This window comes from Lepidothrix coronata, unplaced genomic scaffold (genome assembly GCF_001604755.1).
Source record: "Lepidothrix coronata isolate B3197 unplaced genomic scaffold, Lepidothrix_coronata-1.0 Scaffold9, whole genome shotgun sequence".
In the NCBI taxonomy this organism is placed as follows: domain Eukaryota; kingdom Metazoa; phylum Chordata; class Aves; order Passeriformes; family Pipridae; genus Lepidothrix; species Lepidothrix coronata.
In genome coordinates this window covers 10,245,206-10,259,360 of record NW_016690189.1, presented here as the reverse complement: position 1 = coordinate 10,259,360, position 14,155 = coordinate 10,245,206, and the positions used below count along the sequence as shown (strand labels likewise).

At 37.5% G+C, this 14,155-nt stretch overlaps 1 protein-coding gene across 7 annotated transcripts in view; it reads right to left on the bottom strand.

The window, feature by feature from the left end:
• NR1H4 (nuclear receptor subfamily 1 group H member 4) overlaps positions 1 to 14,155 on the bottom strand; it is a 45,031-nt gene that overhangs the window by 10,878 nt on the left and 19,998 nt on the right. For 6 of the 7 annotated variants that reach the window (XM_017804547.1, XM_017804545.1, XM_017804544.1 and 3 more), the window contains 6 exons: positions 12,161 to 12,523; positions 6,968 to 7,120; positions 3,233 to 3,366; positions 2,619 to 2,717; positions 1,401 to 1,500; positions 5 to 151 (listed from right to left, as the gene is read on the bottom strand). In XM_017804547.1, the coding sequence (XP_017660036.1) occupies positions 5 to 151; positions 1,401 to 1,500; positions 2,619 to 2,717; positions 3,233 to 3,366; positions 6,968 to 7,120; positions 12,161 to 12,523 (996 nt within the window). The remainder of the gene's footprint in view (positions 1 to 4; positions 152 to 1,400; positions 1,501 to 2,618; positions 2,718 to 3,232; positions 3,367 to 6,967; positions 7,121 to 12,160; positions 12,524 to 14,155) is intronic. The other variant, XM_017804549.1, reaches the window with a different exon arrangement.

The window sequence follows — 14,155 nt, the reverse complement described above, 5'->3', positions numbered from 1 at the left end:
TCACCACTATTGCGAATTCTTTCTTCTAAAAGGACAGTATGTCCTGTAGGAAGTTTCCTGCTGAAGATCTCAGCTGAACGGAGGAACATGGCTTCTACTGCTGAACCCTTCAGCAAAGCAATCTGGTCTTCATGATCAAGAGTTTGGAAGCCTGTGGAGACATTAGAGATAAGTCAGGCAGCAATGGTGAAAGTTCCCACTTCTTTCTGTCCTGAAATTCTTGCACGTGAGGTGCCACTCATTTGCGTAACCTTGATGTTGGTGTCAGTAGGGTTGCCAAGTGCTGCATAAATTCTAACCTGGATTCCAGAAAATGACACATATTTGAACTTCACCAAATTGTATGAGGATTACATGTGTTCCAGTGTTCATGGTACTTTTAGAGGAATGTGATAAGCAAAATCTAGTGGTGTAGCATAACCAGTAGAATTTTGTCTAGCCTTATCCTACTCCCTAATATCTTCTTTCATGTTTCCACCAGAGCTCTCTATATGGGTTTCCCACAGCCATGCTGCTTTCCATGCTCTGATGGCAAAAATCAGCATTTGAAGCACCTAATTTTAAACATTTCACCTTGCCTTTGGACTAATATGCTGTTTCACACAGAAGCTTCCTGCTGTGTTTTAAATATTCATTTCTCTTTCAATTACAAATCTCCTCCCTTCTTCACTTCCTACAAGCCTGTATCCCAGTTAACATTAAAAAATACAGTTACAACTGCAGTACCAGGCTTTAAAGCAAGCCTGTGAGACACAGAAGAAGGACCAGGAAAATCTTGGTTTTGTACTGCTAAGTGTTAAAATGCGCCTTCCTTAATTAAAGAGAATCTCTACCATGTCCAGTGTTCAGTACTGAGGTAACATCAACTTGGAAGTTAAAAAATACTAGTGATAAACTCAGATTTTCAGTGCTTGTCAATAACACACAGTGCAAGGACCATAAATATTGGTGCCACCAACTTTTTGTGTGTGACTCACAATTCAGTGGATATTATGACCTAGAGGCATTGCTAGAAAGGCAGCAAAGAGCAGGAAGCAGAGTCTGGCAAGTGTTAGCAGTAATTAGATTGCAGCAATAAATGAAAATAATTATATATACATAAAATGTATATGTTATATATATGTAATAATTATGTGTCTCTTTAGAGACACAATCCCTTCTCTGAGCATTTTGTTTGTCAATAGGTAAAGAGTGCTACATCTCAGAGAGGCAGAGTTTGAATTATTCAGCATATTATTCTTCTGAGCACAAAGCTCCTTTTCATTAGACAGTGTCTGAACAATGTGGAGGAGGAGAAGGAATTTTTATATGCTCTTCAAAATATGCACAATTGCCAAATGGCAACTGAAAGGCATTTAAACTTTGCAATAGCAAAATTTGCCCCAAAACACTGGGTATACCTGGTAGTTTTTTAGTGAATTCCACAAGAACCTGCACATGACTGGTAGCCATTTCTGTTAAAATCAGAAAATTTCCTTCAGCACTGAATTCCTCGTTTAACTGTTAGAAATCAAACAAAAAAAATCTGTTAATTTTCACTGACATTTCACATTTAAGAGTATAAAATATAAAAACTCTTAGGCGGGACCAGGCAAGAATTCCACCTAACACTGTAATTTGTCTCCAGTGGTTGTCAAAACCAAGTATTTTGGAAGGCCATGTAAGAAGTAAAAGAATTAGACAATGTGTCTTTTCTCTGGAATATATATTATTTTCAGTGTCTAGCAATGATTTAGGCACTTATTGATCTAGAATTTTTATGGTTATCATCATATTTAAACAAAGGCCTTGCTATAAATGAATTTGTCTATTTCTTTTGGCAATTTTTTCTTTTTTTGACCTCTTCAGTCTCCCACGGAAATAAGTTCCACAAGTTAGTTAAGGCTTATTCAACCCTTCCCCTGCAAGTGTCTTTGTTCTGGTTTTCAAAGCTGTTGACTTAGGAAATTATTTTCTACAGTAATTGTCATTTTAAGTTTGTTTTGGTTGGGTTTTTTTGGTTGGTTTGTTTGGTTTTTTGTTTGTTTTTCAAGATTGAACATTACAGTTTTATTTTAAAAACGTATCTCTTTAAAACCCTTTTTTCCTCTTCTCCCTGTTTCCCAGCCTTTTTCCATCCTACCATGAAAGCTGGGAGTTCTTAAAGGAAAATGGAATTTCTAGAGTGTATAGAGGAAAAAGAAAGAAGAGAGGATTAAACAAAAATCAAAACTTGGAAAATGTTGGAATTTGTGTTAAAAAAAATTAAATATTTTCAAGCTCCCAGGCTGGTGTCTTCATAGAAAGGAAGCTCAACAGCAAGTCAAACTCAAATCACTGCCTACACTAACAAGGCAAAAAACAAAGCTCCAATCAACAAAGGTTAGATTTGAGCATAAATGTGTTATTCTAGAGTTTAAAGTTTTTCTTAACATTTAAGTTTGATAAAGATGTGGTCTAACTGTTGACTGAATGGGAGAGATTCTGCCCCACTTGGAGCATACTTAAACTGTAAGCTTTTACCCAAAGTTCACTCTACTACTTACTACAGCTATTTATGCTGACTACAAATATTTTTTGCCATGTAATCCTCAGCTTCATTATCCCTATCTCAAAAATGAATTCATCAATATACTTACTAGTTTTTTTGACACCTCCTGTGGTATTTGTTGTTTGCTGTATGAATCCATGATATAATCAAGAAGGTTCTGCTGTTCTGGGGTAAACTCTACTTTCTCCTATACTGGCAAAAAGAAAAAGAAAAAAAAGAGCCCATCATGATATGCAGTCATAGAAATGATCTAATATCTCTTGCTTTAGGCAAAAGCCATACCTCTATTTTTCACACTTCAGACCAAGCATATAAGAGGTTTGCTTGTCACTGAGGTTTTTATGGAAGTGTACAGAAGAGAGGTGTATAAGGTTTTTAAACTGCATGGGTTTGTGTAGTTAATTATTAGAAATAAGGAAATGTTTAGCAAATAACTAGGTATATTCAAGCTTTATTATCACACATCACCGTATGTGATATATGCCTGACATATGTACCATGGAAAAAATACTGTATGGATTTTATAGATGCTTTACAGCATATATAGAGTTTTGACTTCTCTACTCAAGGTACTTCCTTGGCTTGATGGAGGATCGAGTTTTAACTAATAGAGATGGCTCCAGAGAGTTTGCAATACTCTATTTTCACTATACTAGACACATTTAACAAAAACCACCAGTACTGTTACAAGAATTCTCTTACCCTATATATTTTAGTTGTAGATGTTACTTGTTTGACATCGTGGCTGTCATTATCTTCATTGACTGTCTGATCTGGGGGCTGCTTCACATTTTTCCGGAGCCTTTTTGACTTGCACTGTATCTCAGTTAACAGACCTAGAACACATAATCCAACACAAAGCAATTTGATTTATATATGCCTCAGGCACCAAATAGGTACATAGGCATGCCTGTGAATGCCCTTTACACCAACAAACTCGCTTACCTGTGCAGATCATTTCCTGAATGTGTCATTATCTTTGGTCTAATGAGTCATGCTGTGTACACACTAATGAGTAGTCTAGCCCAGATGGAGCTCATCTGCAGAGCAAAACAGTTGTTTATGGTGATCCAGCATCCACACAATGAGCATGTCACGGGTCTTGCTTTGGACCAGCTCTAATCTATTCTTACAGACAGAAAACCCGTTAGTGATGGGAGTGTGCTGGATTATGCCTTTGGTTTAGTTTTATCCAAAAAAAAATCTCTTCCTGTGCTCCAAGACCAGAACCAAAGTTCAATAAAATAGGAGCAATTGGAAGACTGTCATCAGAAGTGTGCTCCTCATCTGCTCCTCATCTGATCCAAAACAGTAATCCAGGTGCATCTGTTTTTACACAAAGGGCACTGGATATTTTCAATAATATTTAAACAATATTATATCTGTTGTGCAGAATCTTCAGAGAGAAAGGCCACTAAGAAGAGTGGATCCAGGACTTTATCTACTACTGTGTCACTATACGGATAAACCAACAGCTAAATATGAAGAGTAAGAAGTAATTCAGGCTGGCAAATGTACCTTTAAAATGTATTTATTTAAAACTTTACCAGCTGGTCTTGCTATTTTGCTTTTCATTGTATTAGAGGACTGTATAAAACCCTGGCTTTATTACAGAGTTTCTCTTGCCGTAATGAAAAAAGATTTTTGCACTTGTGGTTTGGAGGGTTTGTTTGTTTGTTTGTTTGTTTTGTTCTAGACTTCATTTCAGTACCTTGAACCAGGGAGCATCCTTGAGTGGATGTCATAAAAATTATCAATTTGCTTGTGCTAACAAAAGAAAGGGACAATAGGTACCCTACACAAGCTGTGGAAGACAGTCAGAAAGCACAAATGAACAAGTAAACAGCTAAGTATTCATCTAAAAATAAACCCATCAGCATGGGACTGACTTTCTTTCTTTTCTTTCTTTCTTTCTTTCTTTGCTTCTTTCAAGTATTCTTCCCATTCTTCATCTTTGAAAATGCAGAGCAGGAAAATAAGCTCTTTCGGTGAGTATATGATGTGGAGGAAGATACCATGTAAAGAGTGAATTTCGTTGTGAATGTTTTTAATTTCCTGTTTAAGCCCTATATAAAATAAGCTACCTGAACTGCTGAGAGAAGAGGAAATTTACATGATTAAAATAAGACCTGCAAATAATACCTTGAAAGGAAGGAATAGGAACGATGGAGATAATAATTGGTATTGAGCCATGTAATTTGCGGTGCCACACAGCACCATAGATTTCTTTTTCTAAATTATTCAGTGCATCCTTTGGTAGTGTTAATGGGCTTGTGCTTTGTACCACCAGCTTAGGGTCTGGTCTACTGCCTTCTTAGGGAAAATTGGCTTTACATTTGCCTCAAGCATTAAGACAAATTTTTCTCATGCTTCCTGCTACTGAGTATTAGCTTGACATCTTATTCTGGCTCCATTTAAGTCAGTTGAAAAACTCGTGTGAGACAGGACTTTACTTTTTACCTCAGAGATATCTAGGTTTCAATGGGTATTAAATTCCAGGAAGAGTTGCAGAACCAGAGTCTTCCCTAGGTAGACATTTCACCCAAATATTTGCAGTTTAGACCAAAATGACAGCAAATTACTGAAACTGATGGGTAGTAATTTTAGTCTGTCTGTACTTTGTGTATAGAGGGCAGGAGTAGGATTGTTGAGTAGCCATGCCATAAATATTTATAATACTCTACCTCCTTGTTCAGAGGGGGAAAAGAACCCACAGAACCTGCAATTACAAACCTACAAAATGCGCAACTGAAACAAAGTTCAAGGTAACCTTTTATTTCCTAGTCATATTTTTTCACATAAATGCTCTATACTACTAGAAGTTACATGTTATACTGTCCTGTATTGCCTTGAACTAAAAGCAATTATACAGCACACTCCTACTTAAAAGCCATTAAATAGTGCCTTGCCAAACATCCTCATTGCAGTGCATTAGAGCACGCTTATGGTTAAGTCATGAGCAACACAAGATACCCCACGTTTCCATTGCAGAGAGAGAGTCAGATGGCAGTGGCACGCACTGGCTTTTATTTCACTTATGCCAGTTTGTGAAAATGATAGACCAGTATAAAAGTTTCATGTGGTCCCAGTCAGTATTATTTACACTGACCTGGTTTTTTTCAGCAATGGGTTGTTTCTTTTGTCACGCTGAGTGAATCAAGCTATTTCAAACCCTCAAAATTTTGGAACAATGGATCAGAGATTAGGTCCACAGGGGAGTTATTTTCCTCTGACACTGCAGGACACATTGAGTTCTGTCATCACAGTGTTGTGTGCTCACATATTTATGTATTGCTCAAGAATATGTCATATCTCAGGATCTTTGCAGCCTGTTCAATTTGCAGAATGAAAGATTAATTACATTATGCTGGCAACGCCTTCCAAATATTGATGAAGCTTATTGTTTCTCACACAACCAACAGTTAATATAGCATCTTCTGATCAGATTAGAGGATAAAAATATATTAAAAATTCCAAGTAGATTAATTTCCTGTATGAACCTAAATTGGTTTCACACATATGTGTATGCTAAAGTGATTGGAGCCATCAAGAAAAATAAATTGTAGTCCTATTCATGGAAGGCAGAATAGCAGATGTATACAGATTGTTTTCAGGAGCAAGCTTGGAAAAATAGTGCAGTAACTCAAAAAGGAGCTTTAAACGTGTTCGAAGTTGCACTCAAATATCCCTGTCATTCTCTGTTATCCAGTTTAAAGCTCAATAAAGTTTATAAACTGGTTCATCTGAATAGAATATTTACTGTAATATGAAACGTTATTAAAATCCATCAGGTTCATTTCTGGAGACAGTTCTACCTATGTGCCTATATGCAAGGCAGGAAAATCTATAGTGCCATAAGAAAAGCTAATGAGACTATAAAAAAGGGCTAGCCCTTAGCAGCCTTTTCCTGATTGCTGGGTGAGGTCTGGGAACATACACTTAGCAAGTCCACAGAAACTTCCTGCTAGCAACATTCTTGCTCTTTTCTTGAAAATGGTATTGTTTGTCTGCCAAAATTTGGACTTGGCTAGCAAGAATTTGACAGGGAGAGCCCCAGAAAGAGCAGGAAATAAAAGTGCCAGGACTTTCCTGCCCTGGTTTCCCCAACACTGCGAACTCCTCACTCCTGGGAGACTTGCTTAACCTGACTGCTCTTCCCTCCCACTCAAGCAGAGTTGTAGCTGTCATCTAGTGCAGGATAGCCCTTCCTTCACCATTTGCTCAGCTCCTACACCCTTGCATCCCTGACTGCTAACAAAATCCCATTGCTTCTATGTGCGTTTGTCTTTTTCAACAGGATTTGATGCAGAGGCATGGCATCATCTTTAATACACCTTCCACCTGCCAAATGACATATTTTATACCTTAATTATTAAAAACAGACTAATTAAGCAAATACAGTATTTGATGCACACTCTGACTCGATGATGCAAATACCTGTATACATACATTCAGCCAACATGCCCATTTGCTTGCATTTCCTTAGACGGCACTCCTGGCATTTTCTTCTCATGTACATGTCCATCTCGCAGTTGCCTCCATTTTTACACTTGTATACTGCATTTTTTGTGATACTTCTTCTGAAGAATCCTGCACAGCACAGCAGTGAAATAGATGAAAGAAAACACTCAAAGAAGCAAAGTCATCAAGTTGAAGAGCACCTCCATCTGCACTGGATTTTCTGAATGACACATGTTCTGCCACAAGTTTCTTTCAGTGTCTGAATGACTGCCCTCTTGATATTTGTATTGACAACAATATCAAAGTCATATAATTTAATAAATTAACACAATAAATCATGGCACCAAACAGACATTAATCCCAACTAAGGTCCTAGAGTTGTGGATGTTGTGAAAATCCAGACCCAAATCTGAAACCTGCCGGTAGCAGGCTGAGCACCAGGACTAGAGACAGAGGGTGACACCATACAAATAGCTGGTGAAAAAAAATATGAGTCTGTTAAGTCTCTCAAGGTACAGGATATGCTGAAAGAGTTGAGTACCTAATCACCCTTCCCACAGTTCCTGGGAGTAACAGGAGCTCCACGTACTGGTCTGCTCACCCACCCTCAAGTTTAATAAGGAGTCTGCATTGTATTGCCTGTTGTACATGTGGCCTCCTCCCCTGTTTACAAGATGTTCCAGCCTTATTCACTAAATATTGTCCACTTGATGAGTTAAGCTGTCACCTAATTCCACCTGCACAGGCAGTCTTTGTTTCCTGAATTTTTAGCATGACTCACTGTACCATCACAATCTTTTTATGTTGTTCTTCATTTAGCAGAGACTATTTAGCATCAGATACAGAGAGAATCAGTTTTCCTTTCCATATGAGGGCAGGTTTTTGAAATAAACTCATGGGAGCTTCTACTGGCACATCACTGATTTCTACTGTGCTTCAAACTAGAGCCCTGTGTAAATTTACATTAACCAGAGCTATTCAAAATCTTTTGCTTTCTTATCACCACTGGCTGGCACAATAAACTCATCATTTTCCAAGCTGGCACTTTGATGCACTAAAAAAGGCACTTGATAAGACCCAAACTCCCATATTCAAATCATAGAGAAAATTCGGATGTGAATCTGAAGGATTTGTCTATTTGCAGAATGCATACAGCTAAGTTACCATCCCACTGAATCTAAGCAAGATAATAGATGACATGATGATTTTGCCATTGTCAGATGACAATTTCCCAAATTTGATCCATGTTCTTATAATTGCATAATCTCTTCCAAGCACCAATGTGTAGCAACCAGTAAAACAATTCCACTACCTGGTAAAAAAAAATCTGGCATTTCTCTGAAGCTGCAATAATTCCTGCTTGAAATCTTTTCCATGCTGTCCATTTTATTGGCTGCTTTTCAAATAAATGCAGTTGACTGGCATCAGTCTCTTTTGAAATGCAAATTACTTAGAACCTCCAGCAGCCCCAGGCATTATTTTTATTCATCATTCACATGCTTTTAATATATTACTGTTTACTGGTCAGGGGAGGGAGAAAAAGGCCTGGATTTAAACTGTAGGTTCTTACTGTCAGTTAAAGGCAACTGCATCTGCTTTATATAATTTATAAATTCTGTTAACTTTAAATCCTGTAATTTATGACAAATTAATTAGTAGTAAATGCTGAAAAGCTCTGCACAAATATTTATGACATTCTAAGACTGATTGATGACTTTATCACTCAACCTATCCACAAGGTGTGCATTTGCTTCTTGATGGCGGAACAAAGAAAAAGAGCTTAAGTAAATGAATTTCTTAAAGATATGCAAGACTGTGAAAGAAGAATGCAAAATTATGGATACAAAAGCTAGGAACCAAAAAGATGCAAGCAGTCAAATATTTTCTCTTGAAAACAAAGGTTTTGAAAAAGTGAAATGATGTGAAATGAAAAGTAAAATAATTTTGTTGGCAAAAAGTAGTCTTTACTCTTGCTTCAGTTTTATTGTGAAGTGACTCTTAAATCATCTTGTTGAACAGACTTCTTCATAATTAATTTTGAAATTAAATTTTGGTATGAATGATAATTATATATATATTATTCACTATTAATTCAAAATGAACTTAAACTGTCTGAAATACTTTATGTGTGACTATCTATAACAGGAGGAGTTTTACTAAAATTAAAAAGTCAGAAATGGCAAATGTTAAACTAACAAAGGGTGAGTAGCCCCAAAAGCTGAAGGTTTTTCTGGCACAGTCTAACTTTTATCTGATCTTGCCAAATTACAAAAAGCTTATGTTGGCTGGAAATGTTGAATTCACTTTGTTCTCTTAGATAGTCATGAATATGATTAATTATGGTAGAGCGGCTCCAGTGTTACTGATGCTGATTTTTTCTTATGGAAATCATGAAAGTTGAAAGAGGACAGCTGTAAAAAGTGTAGAGGAAAGCTTTGGAAATATCTCTGTTTGCCATCCTGATTGGTTTTAAATTTAAAAGTTTTTGAAGTTCACAATTGCTAACAAAGCACCTGCTCTGCTCTGACAGACTATCAAGTCTTCTTTCGGCATTCCTTCCCTCTGCCCACAGTGGTGGGTGTTAGTGAGGAGAAGATTAAAGCAGGGACCCTTCTTTGCAAGAAAAATTCTTAGTCTGTTGTAAGAGACATCGAGCAGCACAGGAGTGGTTTGAATACTGCAAAAACTCATAATGCAAACCTGCAATGACTCACAGGGTTATAGCATAGTTTGGGTTGGAAGGAACCTTAAAGATGGGGACCTTTTCTTTCAGCAGAACTGATTCTGTGGCTTTAATAAACAAGCACAACATTATGTCAAATTTGTTCTGTAACATCTGGAAATGGCCCTTAAAATCCAATATCACTATGCAGGCTGAGGCTATACCAGAATGTCTTTGATACCTGTCTGTATAGGTTGTCTCAGAGATGGCCTTTACAGTAGCAGGTTTAAATATAGTGCATGGTTCCTTCTACTGTAAATGTTACATAAAATATTAATTAAATAGTTTGTACATATTTGTCAATGGATGGTAATGTATTAAAAAATATATAGCGGTGTATGCTCCTGCCAATATCTTCAGATGAATATTTTCATGAGAGACAACAAATAAGATCTTAATATTGTTCCTTCTGCCCAAGAAAGAAAACCAAAAAGAATGGAAGGTGTTGCTGAATGCATTACCCAGGAAAGAATTTTTTTTTTTTTTAAAACTTAACATATTCATCACAGAGGATTGAATCCCATAAAAATATGTGCAAAACCTCTCCCTTTGAATAAGAGCATCCACAGCATCAGTGGAGCAGAAAGGGATCAGCATGTTATTTTGGACACACATGGAGCATGAATTAACAGTCTTGTTGCCAAAAAGAAGGGCTAATCTCATACTTGGGAGTGAGACACAGACACAGGAGATAGTTCTTCTACTGCACTGATAAGAGCACAACTGAAGTACTGAGCCTAATTTTGGTCTCCATGCTCTGAAGGTAATGTGAAAAATTCCACAGATATACAGAAATGATCAGAGGTCTAGAAAACATAGTTTCTGCTTCATTTTGTCAAACAGAATTACTGTCCTCAGCATATTGTTTTACTGAATCAGCTGGTACTTTAATCACCTCTAAAGTTTATTGTAGAAACAGAATGCATTATCTTTAAATAACTCAACTTTTACTGTGTTTGATCATGGGTACTATTCTTTGTAATTGATGTTGCAGTCATGAAACAGAACAAAAACATAAAATAGATTACCCCAATAAAGCAGTAAAATTATAGTTACATAGAGTGATTCAAACTGAATCAGTAGGGAGGTGGATGCATACCTCCTTTCAGTATGGGTTTTGGTCTGGATAGTTGCCTGGTGGTTTTTAATCTCCCTCCTAGAAACATTCTTTAGAAATTTCAAAGTCTGCAATTTTAAGTCTGACAAGTTGCTAAGACATTTAATAATGAAGTTAATAAACAGTAGGAATAGCTTACTATCAGAATAAATGTATCATTACTTGGAATCTTCACATCAAAACTGAGTTTAATCTGATTTGTAATGACAGCATTCATATGAGTTAATTCATAGTTTTTGACTTGGAGACTATTCACACAGACAGCAGAAAGGAACTAATCTCTTATTTATTGGAATTTCTGAGATAAACTGTGTGACTCTTGACTGTATTCATGTTTAGAGTGGTTGACTAGTGTGGTCTGTTGTTTCCTCACAAATGATTTTGTGATAGATAAAGCAAAAGGCCAAAATTAGTTCAAAGTCCACTGTTTGTGACAGTGAATTCCACATAAAGATGTTTTAGTGCTTCAGTAGTTTCCATGCTTTAGCCTTTATCTGTAGAACAAAAATTATAATGAAATATTTATTCACAGAACAGAATGCAAAACTGGGGCACTATTTTTCTGTACATCAGCCCTGTCACAGAATAACCATCTTCAGGTTTAATAGTTGGAATAACCTTTTTTCCCTCTCTGCTAAAATATCTGGCAATCATGTTTCCAATAATGGCAATGATTTTCTATATCCCATTTATCCTGATACCAACATGTGAATACTGTTCTTCTAAGAAGCAAGATAGTTGTCCTACAAATACCACCTGCTTCCTGAAGAAGCTTTCTCCCTGGAGACAGCAGCTATCCCTAGAAGAAAGTCTAGAACTAGAAATCCTCTTATTTAACAAGCCTGAAGACACAGATCATATCCTTTGTGAGGTGGGGGCTGCAGTAGGGGCTGACAGCTTTCACTTCCTTTCAATGCACACTACAGGAGGCACCTGGGCTGGTTTTACAGCTATTTTCTAGGGCACCCTGCCACTGAACTCCCAGTGGCCTCCATGGGTGTGGTTCCTTCCACAGGCAGAGAATGCCATAAGCAGCCTCTGTGGACAGCAGAGCCAGGCTGCTAGGCTCCACATAGAAGTTGTTTTTCAGTTTACCAAGAGCTATTGGTGAGAGCCATAGGCTGGCATACTGTGATGTATAATCACAAGACAGTGGTGGAAGACACTGCCAATCTGTCTTGGGGAAAATACAGAATAGGGTACAAAATATCAAAATGTAGATCTCTAAAATGCTTAACAACTTGGATAAAATTAACAAGAAAGTAAAAAAATACTCACAAACCACTGTGCTTATTAGCTGAATTGCATTCTGTAATTGATTTCATCCTACCTTTGCATCCTTCACAAGTAAGGGCGTTGTAGTGGTACCCAGAGGCTTTGTCACCGCAGACCACACAGAGCTCTTCTCCTTTCACTCTTCCCGTAGAGTGACCCAGTCTAGGTTTTTTGGCTGCAGGGATATCCATTATGTCTGCCTCCCTGGTGAAAAACGTCTCTGAGGGTAATCTCCTGAGTTCGTACATCCCAGGGGAATACCATTCCTCATGCTGCGGAGGGTAGAAGCCTAGGTTGGGGTAATAAGGCGGTGATGAAATCTGAGGCTGAACTTGGGGAAATGGCACACTGTTGTACTGTGCATAAGGTGACACATCTGCTTCTTGTACTGGAGAACTCATTGGTTCTGAAAGGACACCTGGAAAATAATAATGCAAAACCAATCTCTATTACTGCTGTGAAACTGTAGTTATTAGAGAAGTTTCCACTTCCAGACATCTATCTCAAAAACCAGGCACAAACATAAAGACTGCATTATCTGAGCTCAGATTTGCTACACAAATACACTGCAAGATGTTTTAAAAATAACTTAGTCATCCTCAGCCACTCCTCTGTCATGGGTGAAAATGTCCAGCACTGGCATTTATATAAAAAAAATCTTGAAAGATATTGTGCAGATAATCATATAATTATTCAATTTACAAGAAAGGTCAATCCACACCTCAGGAAAGCTAGCAACCCATATTAGGTCTTATAGCAGAATAGAAGAAATCCAAACAAATGCCAAAAATCCTATGGCATTGGTGAAAGCTAGATCAAGACTCGAACATGATATTAATCCGTATTTAATTCAGAATGAATACATTATGACAGAGAAAAGCAGCACTAGGGAAAAATTACAGGGGTGAAGCTCAATTAGAAGGCTAAGAACATGAAATAAACCTTCAAGAGGGCCTGAAAGATGGAAGTGAGGTTACCATGAAGGAATAGGGAAGATATTCCTAATATAAGTGGTGAAATGCAACCTTCTCACCATCCAGCTTCCAGTGACCAGCCAGCCACTACAGCCTGGTCCCCAGCCCCTACAAGCCTGTGCCATTCAGTGCAGTTGTGCAGTTCTCATAAGAAGCACCTCTGTAAGCTAGCATTAATCACCTCTGAGCCAACAACAGACCTGGTAGTGGTATAAGGAGTGGCAACCTTTCCTGTAAGGACCAACACAATATCTGGAGACTACCTTAACTTTGCTCATTAAATTTCATGTTTAAAATTGCAAACAAGTCTGCTTTTTTTTTTTTTTTTTCTGTACTACAGGTACAACAACATCTAGCAGTCCCTGGATGGTGTAGTTAAAATCAAGCCCATATCAAACATCTGCAAAGTGGAATTTGAAAGTTATTTGCAAACTACTTCATATTTTCTGTCGGAGAGAGCCACATCTTGCTGTTTCATGAAAACTCTGACTCCATTCCTTTAATAGTTCCAAGAAGAGAGTCTGAGAAAAATAGTGCATATTTCCAGGAAGATGACCAGTCCACTTTTATTTGAGTCAACAGCAGTATTTACAAGGAAATCTTAGATTAATATTAATTGGTGACCATTACTTAACAGTGCTTCAGAAGAATTCCAAAAACATTTTTGCTGACATAAAATTGGTCCTGGGTAAGTATCCTTCACTTCTGAGGAATCAGAAACAACGAGAAAATGCTAACAGTTAGGAAGAGGGAACATCTGCAACGACAAAAATAACTAAAATCTATAGCAGGGGATCCTTCCCTCTCCTTTGTCTCACTTCAGTTAGTGCCAGAAACTAACCTTTTAATTTCAGCTACTTTTTCACTTTCAAGGTCTCACATTTTTGATCTGCAGCCTTCTGTCCTTCCTGCTTTCACATGCTGCAAAAGCCATGCAAGTGTTTTGGATTTGTCGGGTTGCTGTCCTGCCCACAACACATCTTTGCCAATAGCAAATGTTGAGATTCCAGTTCCAGAATAAGCAGCAAGATGTATGTCAGGAAAAATGTGACAAAAACCTGAATGAGAATAATAGT